The 14,200-nt window shown below is 38.0% G+C and overlaps 2 protein-coding genes across 2 annotated transcripts in view; both read left to right on the top strand.

Annotated features, from left to right (window-relative positions):
- Positions 1-102: 102 nt before the first annotated feature.
- On the top strand, positions 103-8,830 carry LOC107572793 (Fc receptor-like protein 5). Its single transcript, XM_016259232.1, has 14 exons — positions 103-112; positions 441-659; positions 3,907-4,158; positions 4,329-4,676; positions 4,952-5,203; positions 5,374-5,721; positions 5,997-6,248; positions 6,654-6,908; positions 7,007-7,264; positions 7,357-7,620; positions 7,699-7,786; positions 7,916-7,961; positions 8,138-8,400; positions 8,541-8,830. The coding sequence occupies exons 1-14, from the start codon at positions 103-105 to the stop codon at positions 8,572-8,574; spliced, it is 2,889 nt and encodes a 962-aa protein (XP_016114718.1). The 3' UTR covers positions 8,575-8,830.
- A 5,199-nt stretch (positions 8,831-14,029) lies between these two features.
- Positions 14,030-14,200, top strand: part of LOC107572799 (sialoadhesin-like) — a gene marked incomplete at its 3' end in the record, with an annotated part of 2,614 nt that continues 2,443 nt past the window's right edge. The window contains exon 1 of the mRNA XM_016259235.1: positions 14,030-14,093. Coding sequence (XP_016114721.1) covers positions 14,033-14,093 — 61 coding nt within the window. The remainder of the gene's footprint in view (positions 14,094-14,200) is intronic.

Raw genomic sequence — 14,200 nt, 5'->3', positions numbered from 1 at the left:
ATGTTGTATAGATGATGCTCATAATGTCATAATTGTTTTATGATTACAGAAATCACTATGGTGACGTCACTCGTAACGTCTCTTCCTCTGATCTTGGTGATCATGACTGCGGGTGAGTCTTCAGTTTCAGTCACTAAACAGACACTTTAACACTCGTGAAAAGCTGATTGAGCTCTTCACACTTTGTAGCTCTTAAACGGACATGAGTGTTTCGCTGTCAGCTAACATATAAAAAGGTTCCAAATGAAAAGATACTTTATGTGCATTGGTTCAAAACACCTGAAAAACCACCTAATTTTCTCAGTTCTGTGTTTCAGGGGTTTATGGTCAGCAGTATTGGGCAGTGAATTACAGTCCTTCATATGTTTGTGCATTAAAGGGTTCAACAGTGAAAATGTTCTGTGTTTTAAACCATCCACATGATTATAAGCTCACAACAGCCTTCTGGACCAAATCTGCTGTAACTGATGGAGATCCACCGAACCTGTGTTCAGACCCAGAAAAGAGAGGAAGAGTTCAGTGTGTCAATGAATATAAAGACACTTACAGAATCACTTTGACGAGTGTAATAGAAGCTGATAAACACATCTACTACTGCAGATTCACTACAAACAGAGGAACATGGACAGGGATTCCTGGAGCTCGGCTGGATGTCACAGGTAGAGCTATAGTGAACTCTCACAAATACACCACAGACACACAAACACGCACTTTATCATGTAACTCCTGCTGTATGACATTCTTTCTTTTGAATACAAAGAGAAATGTTAAATTAAATGAGTACTCATTCATATAATGACTATAAAAGGTGAAGATGACTTCTTCATGCTTTAAAAAAAAGTTGCAAAACTGTAGTAAAATAACATGATTTTTGACTTACATTGCCAAGTGTTCTGTAGCTGTGTGATGGGGTTCATCAAGAAACAAAGGAGCAAACTGAAGTGTCATTTCTTATTTAGCAAAAAATCTTGACCTCGCATCAGTTCTTGTCACTGCATACGTTTGCGTATAACGTGGAGGCATGACAACGGAGTTGGTGGATCCAAATGCAGGCTTTATTTTAAAAAGACATGGTCAAACAGGCAGGATCGAAAACCAGCAAACAAAATAATCCAAGCCAGACTCAAAAGAGTAATCCACAAAGCAGGCAGCAAACAATCACAGGAAACCAGGTAAACAGTCAAAGGATGACAACCACCGGCAAGACCGAAAACACAAAGACGTTACAGGTTAACAATACTCAGCAATCTGAGTGTGTGTGTGCGCATCTTAAATAGTCCTCCTGATACGAAACAGTTGTTAACAGATAATGAGTTCCTGGGCAGAGGGAACCTGGAAAATGGAGTCCGGGGTGAGTAATGACGATAAAGGGTTGGAACGCTCTCTAGCAGAGCTCATGGTCACTCCAGCTGGTAATTGTAACAGTGTGAACTATTTTGAGAAATCAAAAACAAGATCTGAAACACAGCGTCTAAGGAGCTTGCCTGTAATAATAAAAAATAAATTAAAATGAAATAAAATCAATTACATTACAGTTTCTTTCTCATCAAAACCAGTCGTATGCCACTTGGAATATTTAATATGAGTTGCATGGGAGTGTTTTTTATTCTTTTGCATCCTATTTTTAAAGCCTGAACACTCTAAAAAACGCTGGGTTGTTTTTTCAACCCAAATGCTGGGTTGAGACTGCTGGGTATGGACTTTAGGTTGTTTTAACCCAATTTTGGAGAAGGGTATAGCTGCAGCCCGGAGATCTCCAAATGGGGGCGGGAACTCCAAAATAGGGCGTGGCTTCCTCCCATTGACAGACTACAGGTGCGTTCGACTTGAAGTACCGCTACAGACGGCAGTCAACGAGAGTAGCTGCTTGCAGTTGGGGGCGGAGTTGAAAACGGAGCCGTCAAGCCGGACACTTTCTGCTCCCGTTAGAGATGCTCACGCGGTGTTTGCATACTCTATCACAGATGAAGTGAATTAAATGCAATATTTGTCAAATACACAGACGTTTCAGAAACGTTTTCATGAGCAACAGAAACACTTTTTTATATACTGCTTAATACAGGGCCATCTGTTCAAGAATAAAGTTCAACGTAAATATATACTATTTAAATACTAATAAAGTGGGGGTATATATGCTTTCATGATAAACGTGACTCAATATAACATTGCGACTACAGTAAAAAAGCTTGTAATGTTCTAAAAACACAGATTTATGAGCAGTATTGAATTTGAAGATGTTAGAAACAAGCGTCATTGTTGTCATGTGGTGAATTTGGCCAATCGTGAAACAGCTGTGTCATCATCAGCGCTCCTGCAGTCGCTCTGAAAAAGTAATTTAGGGATCAGGGGGTGGAGATGGGTAGGTTTAGGGATCAGGGGGTGGAGATTGGTAGGTTTGGGTATATGTAAGGTGGGAGGTGTTGGATCTGGATCCAACCATGCGCCCTGGATCTTGTGTTCTGCAGTGAGGACCATCTCGAGCCAAATGGGAGGAGCTGCCGCTCTAGCTCCCCCTCGCTGGATGTAATGGGTGGAGCTAGACACCTAACCACACCCTAACCCTACCCTTTACCCTATCGCTAAACACCACTCCACCCATTAGTTCCACAGAGGTGGAGCTGGACATCCAGAGAGGGGGAGCTGGAGGCCATTTGGCTCAGCAGTGAGCAGTACTTGGCTTAAAGTGATAGTTCACTCAAAAATGAAAATACAGTCATTGTTTATCACTCTGCTGTTGTTCTAAAGCCGTTCATGACTCCTTTCTTTTTCAGAAGATGTTAACAAATAATTAGGCTAGTCTTTATTACATAACGCCGTTTCCTTTAGGAAACTACATTCAATTTAACCGGGAAAAAAATATTACGAATTAACATGTAAATATGTTAATAACCCTCTCTTAACACCTCAAAAAATTTAAATATTGTAAAATCTTATGTAAATATGACATAAGACGCTCACTGACGTTATATTAAAAGCACCTCTTCCGTTCAGTAAAAGAGGCCGTTAAGACTATTTCTGAGGCGAAGTCCGCGTATTTTTCAATATCAGCTCTTTTCAGAATATTTCCGCCTTCCATGAAATCTCAAGATACTACCGGACTCAAACAATGAATGATGACTTTACATTTTTTATATTTACTTACCATAAACCGTCTTTTACTCGCACCCGCTTCCATCTGAAGACGCTGAGAAAATGGCGGCTTCTCGCACTGGTGTCTTCTTCTTGAAATTTTATTGGCGGTTGACAAACAACAAAATGGTGTATTTCCGCCACCAACTGGAATGGAGTGTGGATCAAAAATTGACTTACTTCCCAATTTTTCTCGCACTGGTGTCGTCGCGATACGTCCGATGTTAACGTGACGTGCGTGCCCTCTTTCACGTCCGCGTTCCCAACCCAGCACCGCTGCGTTCTTCTTCTTCTTTGAGGTTTAACGGCAGCTTGCATCCAAGAGCGTTGCATTACCGCCACCTTCTGGATTATTCTCCTGCAATGTTATTCCATTTGATTTCCTCCAGCTTGTTTTCCACAATCATATTTTCCTCATCAAACCCGTTCTACTTAAGAAATTACAAATATTTTTCCTGCTTTGTCTAATCACCCCACTTTGCAGTATATCTTTAATACCTGTCCCTACCAACCCATCTCTTCTTAATTCTTCCATCATATTTCTCCTCTGACCTTCATAACTTCTGCAACTTAAAAGAACATGTTCTATGGTTTCTCCACCCCCTGATCCCTAAACCCACCCATCTCATCCCTAAACCTACCAATCTCCACCCCCTAGATGTGGATCCAACCACACCCCCTGGATCTTGTGTTCTGCAGTGAGGGGCTGCTGTTTGGCTCTGCAGCCAGCACCTTCTCCTTTAAGCTGATGAATCAGTGAGTTGTTGCTGTTGTCAGATCTGCAGGTGGAGACACAGCAGAGTGTGAAAGAGAGAGATTCAGTCACTCTGAGATGTAAAAGCAGCTGCTCTCTGCCTCAACAAACAACATTCATCTGGTACAGAAACACACAGAGATTAAGTACAGGAATCATCACAGTGAATCAGCTTCAGCTGCGGTCAGTCAGTCGTCATGATGCAGGAAACTATCAGTGTGCTGTTTCAGGATATCAACATCTGATCTCTCCTGCTGTTTATCTTCAAGTACGATGTGAGTACAAACTGATTCATTAACATCAGTGAATTATTCACACCTTTATAATTTTTTAAAAATTTCTTTTGAATTGAGTTTGTAAAGTTAGCTGAAATCTAAAAGAAAATAAAAGATTCACATGTTTGAAAGTCTAATTATATTTCTCACTTCTGTGTTTTGTGTTTCAGGGGTTTATGGTCAGCAGCATTGGGGAGTGAATTACAGTCCTTCATATGTTTGTGCATTAAAGGGGTCAACAGTGAATATGTCCTGTACTTTAAAATATCCTCATAATCATCAGCTCAGAACAGTCTTCTGGACCAAACCTGCTGTAACTGATGGAGATCCACCGAACCTGTGTTCAGACCCAGAAAAGAGCGGAAGAGTTCAGTGTGTCAGTGATTATAAAGACACTCACAGAATCACTTTGACGAGTGTAACAGAAGCTGATAAACACATATACTACTGCAGATTCACTACAAACACTGAGGGTGGAAAATGGACGGGGATTCCTGGAGCTCAGCTGGACGTCACAGGTAGAGCTAGTGAACTCTCACAAATACACCACAGACACACATTATGTCACCTGTTATTCCAGGAGCTCAAACAGTAAAGCAGAGCGCTAGTAATGCCAAAGTCATGGGTTCAATTCCCAGGAAATACATGCACTGATGCAATGTTTAGACACTTTGGATAAAATCAAATGCATTATTCTTTTCTAGTTTCATCCTCTTAAAGTTTCAATTATTATAACATTAAATTATATCTTTTTTAGTCTGATTGTGAATCAGTGAGTTGTTGCTGTTGTCAGATCTGCAGGTGGAGACACAGCAGAGTGTGAAAGAGAGAGATTCAGTCACTCTGAGATGTAAAAGCAGCTGCTCTCTGCCTCAACAAACAACATTCATCTGGTACAGAAACACACAGAGATTAAGTACAGGAATCATCACAGTGAATCAGCTTCAGCTGCGGTCAGTCAGTCGTCATGATGCAGGAAACTATCAGTGTGCTGTTTCAGGATATCAACATCTGATCTCTCCTGCTGTTTATCTTCAAGTACGATGTGAGTACAAACTGATTCATTAACATCAGTGAATTATTCACACCTTTATAATTTTTTAAAAATTTCTTTTGAATTGAGTTTGTAAAGTTAGCTGAAATCTAAAAGAAAATAAAAGATTCACATGTTTGAAAGTCTAATTATATTTCTCACTTCTGTGTTTTGTGTTTCAGGGGTTTATGGTCAGCAGCATTGGGGAGTGAATTACAGTCCTTCATATGTTTGTGCATTAAAGGGATCAACAGTGAATATGTCCTGTACTTTAAAATATCCTCATAATCATCAGCTCAGAACAGTCTTCTGGACCAAACCTGCTGTAACTGATGGAGATCCACCGAACCTGTGTTCAGACCCAGAAAAGAGCGGAAGAGTTCAGTGTGTCAGTGATTATAAAGACACTCACAGAATCACTTTGACGAGTGTAACAGAAGCTGATAAACACATATACTACTGCAGATTCACTACAAACACTGAGGGTGGAAAATGGACGGGGATTCCTGGAGCTCAGCTGGACGTCACAGGTAGAGCTAGTGAACTCTCACAAATACACCACAGACACACATTATGTCACCTGTTATTCCAGGAGCTCAAACAGTAAAGCAGAGCGCTAGTAATGCCAAAGTCATGGGTTCAATTCCCAGGAAATACATGCACTGATGCAATGTTTAGACACTTTGGATAAAATCAAATGCATTATTCTTTTCTAGTTTCATCCTCTTAAAGTTTCAATTATTATAACATTAAATTATATCTTTTTTAGTCTGATTGTGAATCAGTGAGTTGTTGCTGTTGTCAGATCTGCAGGTGGAGACACAGCAGAGTGTGAAAGCGGGAGATTCAGTCCGTCTGATGTGTAAAAGCAGCTGCTCTCTGCCTCAACAAACAACATTCATCTGGTACAGAAACACACAGAGATTAAGTACAGGAATCATCACAGTGAATCCGCTTCAGCTGCAGTCAGTCAGTCGTCATGATTCAGGAAACTATCAGTGTGCTGTTTCAGGATATCAACATTTGATCTCTCCTGCTGTTTATCTTAATGTTGAATGTGAGTACAAACTGATTCATTAACATTAGTAAAATATATCACTAATTATTGAGATTAAATTACTCAGAATTAGTTTCAGGCCCAGTAATATAGGCTGCATGATATTTTTGTTTATATGACAGGATTTATTTTTAATAATGTAATAATATGTCAAATGAATGTGAATCAGGAATCTGTGTTTAGAGACTCTCTTTATGACTCATGGGTTGATAAATCAGTAAATGTGATACTGTTTTATTTGTTGTGCACCAGTTCAGATGTAGATTTATATTTTTGGATCTCGTCACTGAAATAAAGTCTCTTGATTTCTACTTAGATACACTTCAGTAATTGTTAATAATGATAATGGAAAGTCTTTGCATAAATAAAATAATGATGTTCATATTTTAAATATATTTAATCTAGATCCTCCACAGAGTGTCTCAGTGTCCATCAGTGCGTCTGGTGAAATAGTGGAGGGAGATTCAGTGGCTCTGAGCTGCAGCAGTGATTCAAACCCACCTGCAGAAATCAGCTGGTTTAAAGGAGGAAAGTTTGTAGGATCTGGAAGAATCTACAGCATCTCAAAGATCAGACCTGATCACAGTGGAGAATACAAGTGCAAGTCCAGAAATAAACATGGAGAGAAATACTCTGATATTGTGATGCTGAATGTGATGTGTGAGTGAACGCTGGTGCAAGAACTGAGAACAGATCCTCTAGTTCCACTGTGTTTTATCACTGTTCATTGATGAGACATTTCATTCTTTGTATTTTAGATGGTCCAAGAAATGTTGTGGTGACCCTTAATTCATCTGGTGAAATAGTGGAGGGAGATTCAGTGACTCCGAGCTGCAGCAGTGACTCAAACCCTCCTGCTCTGAACTTCAGCTGGTTTAAAGGAGAAACATTTCTGAAATCTGGTGACACTTACAGCATCACTAACATTACGTCTGAAGCCAGTGGAAACTTTTATTGCTTTGCTAGAAATGAACATGGATCTAATGGCTCTGCTGCTGTGACTGTGAATGTCATGTGTAAGTCTACCTTTATTTTTGGTCAGATCTGACTGATTATTTTTTTTATTATTTGTCTTACTGCATGTCATTTTACATTTTTGTCTTTTTAGATCCTGCAAAGAGCGTCTCGGTGTCCATCAGTGCGTCTGGTGAAATAGTGGAGGGAGATTCAGTGACTCTGAGCTGCAGCAGTGATTCAAACCCTCCTGCTCTGAACTTCAGCTGGTTTAAGGAGAATCAAAGCCCAGCTGTTGGATCTGGACAGAGTTTCAGCATCTCCAGCTTTAACTCCAGTCACAGCGGACGCTACTATTGTGAGGCTCAGAATAAACATGGATCTCAGAGATCAGCATCTGTTTCAGTCTCTGTTAAAGGTATTCACTATAAACAGACACTCTTTGAGTTTCATCTGTCTCTAGTGTGAAATGATCTTCATGAACTTCTTGTTTCAGGTGTTCAGAGAGCTGCTCTGCACACAGTTATTGGGATTGTGGTGGGATGTGGAGGATTGATCATCATCATCATCAGTGTGTTTATTAAGTGAGCTCCTGCATTATAAAGACATTTTACAAATTAACACAAATGCAGAATTTGTTAAACTTATTGCAACATGTTAAATGTTACTTGCAATAAATTATACTGTTCAGTACTTTGTAACAACATTTCCAGGAAGAAAAGGAGAGACGGTGGAGCTGACGTTGTCAGACAAAATCAGGCAAGTTTGATAATACATACCTCAATCTACAAAAGCAGCAGGATCATGATATAGATATTATATTTGACTATAAAAATTAAGACTTAAAAAGTCATGTACTGTTGCTTGACTAATATTTGAGAAAATATTTCAGATTGATCTCACGATAACTGTGTGATTGTTATTTTATAAAACAGCAGGATGATCATGTGGGCAGATCAGCAGGAACGGCTCCGACCAATGACGTTCCAGTGTATTCACTAGTATCAGCCAATGAGAGGGATGATCTATATGCCAACATTAAAGTGAAGAAACCCAAACTCTCTGGGAGAGAACAAACAGAAAAAGACTCTGGAGATGCTGAAGAGATTCAGTATGCCAGTGTCCATCACTTCAAGAACAAAGACATGAACAAGACTAAAGAGACTACTGAGATGCAGCATCTATCTGATGTCAATAGGTGAGAAACGATTCGTCTGAACCCAAATGAAACCTATTCAATGCTTAATCAGACCTCTTGTTTTTTTGTTGTCGAAATGATGGACGGTCACCTGCTGGTGGGATTTTCTGAAATGCCATATTCTTTTAATTTCTCCCCAGATCTGAGGACGTGATCTACAGCTCAGTCAAATGAAGAACATGTGGTCGATCCGCATTCTATTGATGCTCATGGGAGACCTGGATTTGAGTCCATCCCAGGTCATGTTCCAGCTCCCTCTCTGCTTGATTTCATCATTTACATATTTATGGGACTGCTCTGCTGTTTGGACATTAATGGCTTTCAGCTTAAAATCAACTCGTTTATTACGATCTTAATTGTGAATATCACACACACTGCCTTCACTCGACACTCACACATGGACGCCACTCAGACCTGTAATAGCTCTTTAGCTCTCGCTTTGTACTGTCAATGTAGAACAAATGTTTTCTTTTCTGTGTTTATACTGTCATTTTATTGCTAAATACATAAAATTTTAACATTGTCAGAAAGTCTTTATTTTCATTATGCCATCATTATGACAATTTAGCACAGTTTATCTTAATTGCTACTCTGGTCTATTTGCCTATAAATACCCAGGTGAAAAAGAAATATATTTAAATTGTGCTTTTTCAGACATACTTACTGTATTTAAATTATACTATACTAAGTGCGCATTAAATGTATTATTCTGAAACAACTTTGTATATTAAGTGTATTTCAAGTTGGATTTTAATCTATTTGTAATATATTTAATATATTGAAATTGTGTTAAAATGGAACCACTTTAAATATATTTAGTGCAATTTAAGTGTATTTCTTAAAATACATTTAAAATATCCTTTTAATATCGAATATTCAAGTTGTTTATTCGTTTTCTATCCCTGAATGTAAAAACGAAAAATTAAGCTGGATTCTTGATTTTTCGTTTTGTTTGAATAATTGAAAAACGAAATATGTGCCGTTTTTCATTTTTCAGATTTCAATATTAAAACAAAAATTGATTGGACGGAAGATACCCTGATTCACTTTGATATCTAGAAAACTTTAATGTATTATATATTGTTGTGTACATTACAAATATTCATAAAGTACACTAAAAAAGGACAGCAGCGTATATACTTTGGTGAAAAACAAAAAACAAAACATACTATTAAATGTATTAAAAATGCACTTGAAATACAAGTATGTTTATAGTATATTTGTATTACTACAAACATACTCAAGTACATTTTAATAACTGAAACGGAATCAATATGTGCTCCTAATGGATCCACAGTAAACATGTCATGCTCGTATACATACCCTCAGCAGTATAAATTGATTGATACATTCTGGATCAAGATGCCAGATGTAGAGATCAAAAGTTTAAAAGAATATTCCCAGTATAAAGACAGGGTTGAATACATTGAAGACAGAAAAAACAAAACTGCCGTCCTCAGACTGCACAACATCACTGAGCATGATGAGACAATCTATCGTTTCAGATTTGTAACTGAAATTGAAGGGAAAAAATGGATTGGTAAAGAAGGAATTTATCTTAATGTTTCTGGTAATCCACTTCTGTTCTCTGTTTCTATTATATATTTAACAAAAGTTAGAATTTTAGAACTTGGTTAGAAAGATCTTCTCTTTACTTAAAATAAAATATCAGACAGTAGATGTGTTTCTCCAGCTCTTCAGGTAAAGGCACCACAGCTGGTGCTGGAGAAAGAAAGAGTCAATCTGACCTGTGAAACCACATGCAGTCTGACAGACGCATTCATCTGGTACAAAAATGGACAGACTTTAAAGATCCACAGCGAAACACTCCAGCTTCAGTCAGAGCGCAGTGATTCTGGCCGTTACAGCTGCGCCGTCAGAGGACATGAACACCTGCCCTCTCCTGCTGTCAGCATTACACTCATGTGTGAGTAGGTTTTCTTTTAAAGGGGTCATAGGATCAGATTTCAAGTTTTCCTTTCTCTTTGGAGTGTTACAAGCTGATTGTGCATAGAATACACAAAATAATGATCTTTAAAAAAGCATCATATGACCCCAACTTCTTTGTATAAATAGTTTCAGTAAACAGTTGGTATAATGGCCCTATCATGGTCTCTGATTGGTTAAAAACCCAGCCAATCAGAGACTCTCTTTGCTTGTGAATCAATTGGCTTTGGCTGGTCAGCAAGGCTTCATCAGCCTCCTGCTGGTAGATCCTGTAACTGTACCATCTGACTGCTCTTTCTCAGTTGAAGTAAATTTTTTCCCCATTCATTAACCATGCATTCTGACCTAAATATCTAGATATTGCAAAATTTTATTATAGTATAGATGTTTTACCAGAGTCAAATTATTCTTGGAGTGCGTTTAAAAGCATGAAAACAGAGGTGTATTTCTTTCTCCAGGTCTTGGTGTGAATCAGGGCATGTGGCTGAAGTAACAAAAAAGTAACTAATATCGCTTACTGTTACATTTAAAGTCTAATTCTAAACTGTGTTTTGTAGTGTAAATATAATCATTAGTTGTTGCAATACCAGATGAAGAGAAACTGTTTGACCATTTTGCTTAAAGTGCAAAATTAAACTGCAATATCCACAATATTTTTCAGTTTTTATTCAACAAACAAATAAAGATATATGATATATGAATATAAACCATGTTTAACCTCTAGATCCGCCACAGAGCGTCTCAGTGTCCATCAGTCCGTCTGGTGAAATAGTGGAGGGAGATTCAGTGACTCTGAGCTGCAGCAGTGACTCAAACCCTCCTGCTCTGAACTTCAGCTGGTTTAAAGGGGTCATATGATGTTGCTAAAAAGAACATTATTTTGTTTATTTGGTGTAATGAAATGTGTTTATGCGGTTTAAGGTTAAAAACCCATTATTTTCCACATACTGTACATTATTGTTTCTTATCTATGCCCCGCCTTTCTGAAACGCATCGATTTTTACAAAGCTCATGGGTCTGAAAAGCAAGGTGTGCTGTGATTGGGCAGCTATCCAGTGCGTTGTGATTGGCCGAATACCTCTCCATTTTTGGAAGGCCTGATCAATCTGATCAAAAGTACAATGTGGCTCCGAAGACTGAATGGCACTGGTCAAACACATTACTTTCGGTACATTTACATCCCCTCCGAGATGCTATAATTACTGTCTGGACATACCTTTCATCATCCATCCTACCCTCTATATGTAATGTAGCTGGCAGAGAAGGCAGACAGAGTGGATCTAAGTAGAGATGGGTGCTTTCGAAACACAGCTTTGTGACACTCTGAAACTTTTGTGAATCATTTGTTTCCAAACTTTGTTTGGGAGTGTGTATCAAATTGCCAAAATCACATGATTTCAGTAAACAAGGCTTCATTATGTCATAGCTGTTGCAAAACATTTTGAAATGTCAGTGGGGGGGCGATCTCTGTGAACCCGCAAATCATGCAAGTTCATTGGGATCACACCCCAGCGATGAACTGTTGAACCAGCGTCTATGATTTTTACCTGATCTTGGATCAGTGTTATCAATTTGTAGACATTTTTGATGAGACAGAGTAGTTGAGTCTAGTCTCTTACTGGCCTGTTTAGACAAGCTCTCCATAAAACAAACAAAACAAGCCCTACAAATGAATAATTCTTAAAAAAAACACATATTATTCAGACACTTCATATTTAATGGTATTTTTTAATTTTAATTGCATGTAATAATTATACTTTCAAGAAAGCATTTGCATTGGGTTTGTGAAAGCTGATTTTATGCATGTTTTGGCATGAGTTTTCTTGCATTTACATAGTTTTGACCAGCAGGCGTCACCAGCGTGTGGTGTTCTGAGTGATTCGAAATAGTGAATCATTTCAGCGATTCAATTGATTCGAAGCTTCGAAAAGGTTTGTTTCTCCCATCACTACATCTAAGTGCAGTAATTTAATGAACCCAAACATAGAGAACACAAGGAATAGGACCATTGCAACAAACAACTGACAAAGCACAACAGAAACACAAGGGCTATACACTGGAGAGCGAACGGGACCAATGAGTAACATGACAACAAACAAGGTATGGGTGCAGTCAATGAGACTAACTATGGAGACAAACAAGGCACACAGCAAACAGGGGCAGAGCACACACAGGGAACGTGTAACACCATACTGCACACACTTTCTGCCGTTCTTCTGCGGAAGAGGGCTACTTCTATACAGTTGCCATGGGTTGTTTTTTTAGTCTGCGATCAGGTTATCTGCATCAGGTTAGTAACGGATCCGGTTAACATTTGGCATAAGTTTAACTGTACTTAGACCACAAAAGCCAAAAAGGGATTTCCGTTTAAGTCAACTGAATGTTGTTAGGCTAGCCTAAATTTGGGTGGGCTTTACCTGTGTTTACTCTAGCTAAGTGTACATGGGAAATCATGACATGACCATACCAAAGCTACTATCAGAGAAAGTAAAGTTGTTGGCTTATTTCTATAATAGTGATCATGACCTCTGACTAGATATAATGTTCCTTTATTCAAGTGTATACAGATCTATGGGGACTAAATAAAAGTACTTTTAGAATGCGCAAGAATGGTGTGGCTATCTAAATAGTATTAGTTAATAACCTGTGTCTAGTGACCAAGACTGACGAGCTTGTGAGTATGAGATCTGTAGTGTTATAGAAATCCAACTGAACAAGTACAACAAGATTAGAATAATCAGATGTCTAGATAAATTATCATATGAATGATCGATAATAATTGCATTCTAACCGAAATTCGGGGTCATAATAGAATGGAGTCAGATTAGAATTTGATTGAAATTAAATTATTTTGCGCACCAGCAGGAAACCTTGAGCCACCATTGGATACCTTTGTTGGGCCAACTGGATGGACCTTACAGTTATATAGAATCATGCTTAGTAACTTAAAAGTCCTTTAATGCAGCCTAGATCTTCTGTTTGAATATTAGATTCCTGTTCACCATATGGCCTAAAGACATTTTGACATGCATAGAGTATACATCTTTTTTTTTTTTTTTTATACTTGTGAAATGCAATACAAATATAACTGTCTTGAACTGACATTTACAGTGGGTCATTTTATGAATATGGAGAAGTTTTCTATTCAGTTGAGTTACATACAAAACACATTTGCATAGAAACTGGAAGTTATTATAATCACTGACAGATTATCTCAACTTGCGTAACATGCTCCAAACTCAACATTTGCTCTACTGATGAAAGCCACTGCGAACAAGGTATGAGAGTTTTTACATATTATTTAATAAAGAGCTTGTACATTTCAAATGTCAGTTTCAGTTTAAGGTATGTAAATATGTGAAGTATAAAGAAATATCATTGTAGATGACAACAAACATTTTTGATTTACTCCAGAGTCATACAGGATGAAATATTGTCTGATCGCTGTTATTCCTGAAGTGTCTGGATCTCTGACACACATGATCTGATATAATAAAACTCTTTAATAGAGCAACACATAAATCTCTGTAGGACAACACCTGAATTACAACAAATAAATTATTTGATTAAGGACTAATGTGCATAATGTCACTAACATAGTCTGACAGTGATTGTTACTGTCCTGTATACTGTACCTAATAACTGTTGTTAAATTATCTTATTTGTTATGGCTGTGAAGATTGTAATGGTGATGAAGGTCAGAATGACTCTTTCTCTTCCTCTCATCTTTCTGCTCATGATTTCTGGTGAGTCACAGTTGTTACAGCATCACTTTCAAAATGTTTTCTGCAATAGCAAACATAAAATATCTCTTATTCTCAAGCAGCCTCACTTAGGCAGTCTGACATTTATA

This window comes from Sinocyclocheilus grahami, unplaced genomic scaffold (genome assembly GCF_001515645.1).
Source record: "Sinocyclocheilus grahami isolate Dianchi unplaced genomic scaffold, SAMN03320097.WGS_v1.1 scaffold1813.1, whole genome shotgun sequence".
Lineage (NCBI taxonomy): Eukaryota > Metazoa > Chordata > Actinopteri > Cypriniformes > Cyprinidae > Sinocyclocheilus > Sinocyclocheilus grahami.
This window is presented reverse-complemented; position numbering and strand designations above follow the sequence as displayed.

Bases quoted from the DNA above. Each gene is read 5' to 3' on its own strand.
- LOC107572793 (XM_016259232.1), top strand. The intron at 7,787-7,915 runs GTGAGCTCCTGC...CAACATTTCCAG, and splicing joins ATCATCAGTGTGTTTATTAA to GAAGAAAAGGAGAGACGGTG. The intron at 8,401-8,540 runs GTGAGAAACGAT...ATTTCTCCCCAG, and splicing joins CATCTATCTGATGTCAATAG to ATCTGAGGACGTGATCTACA.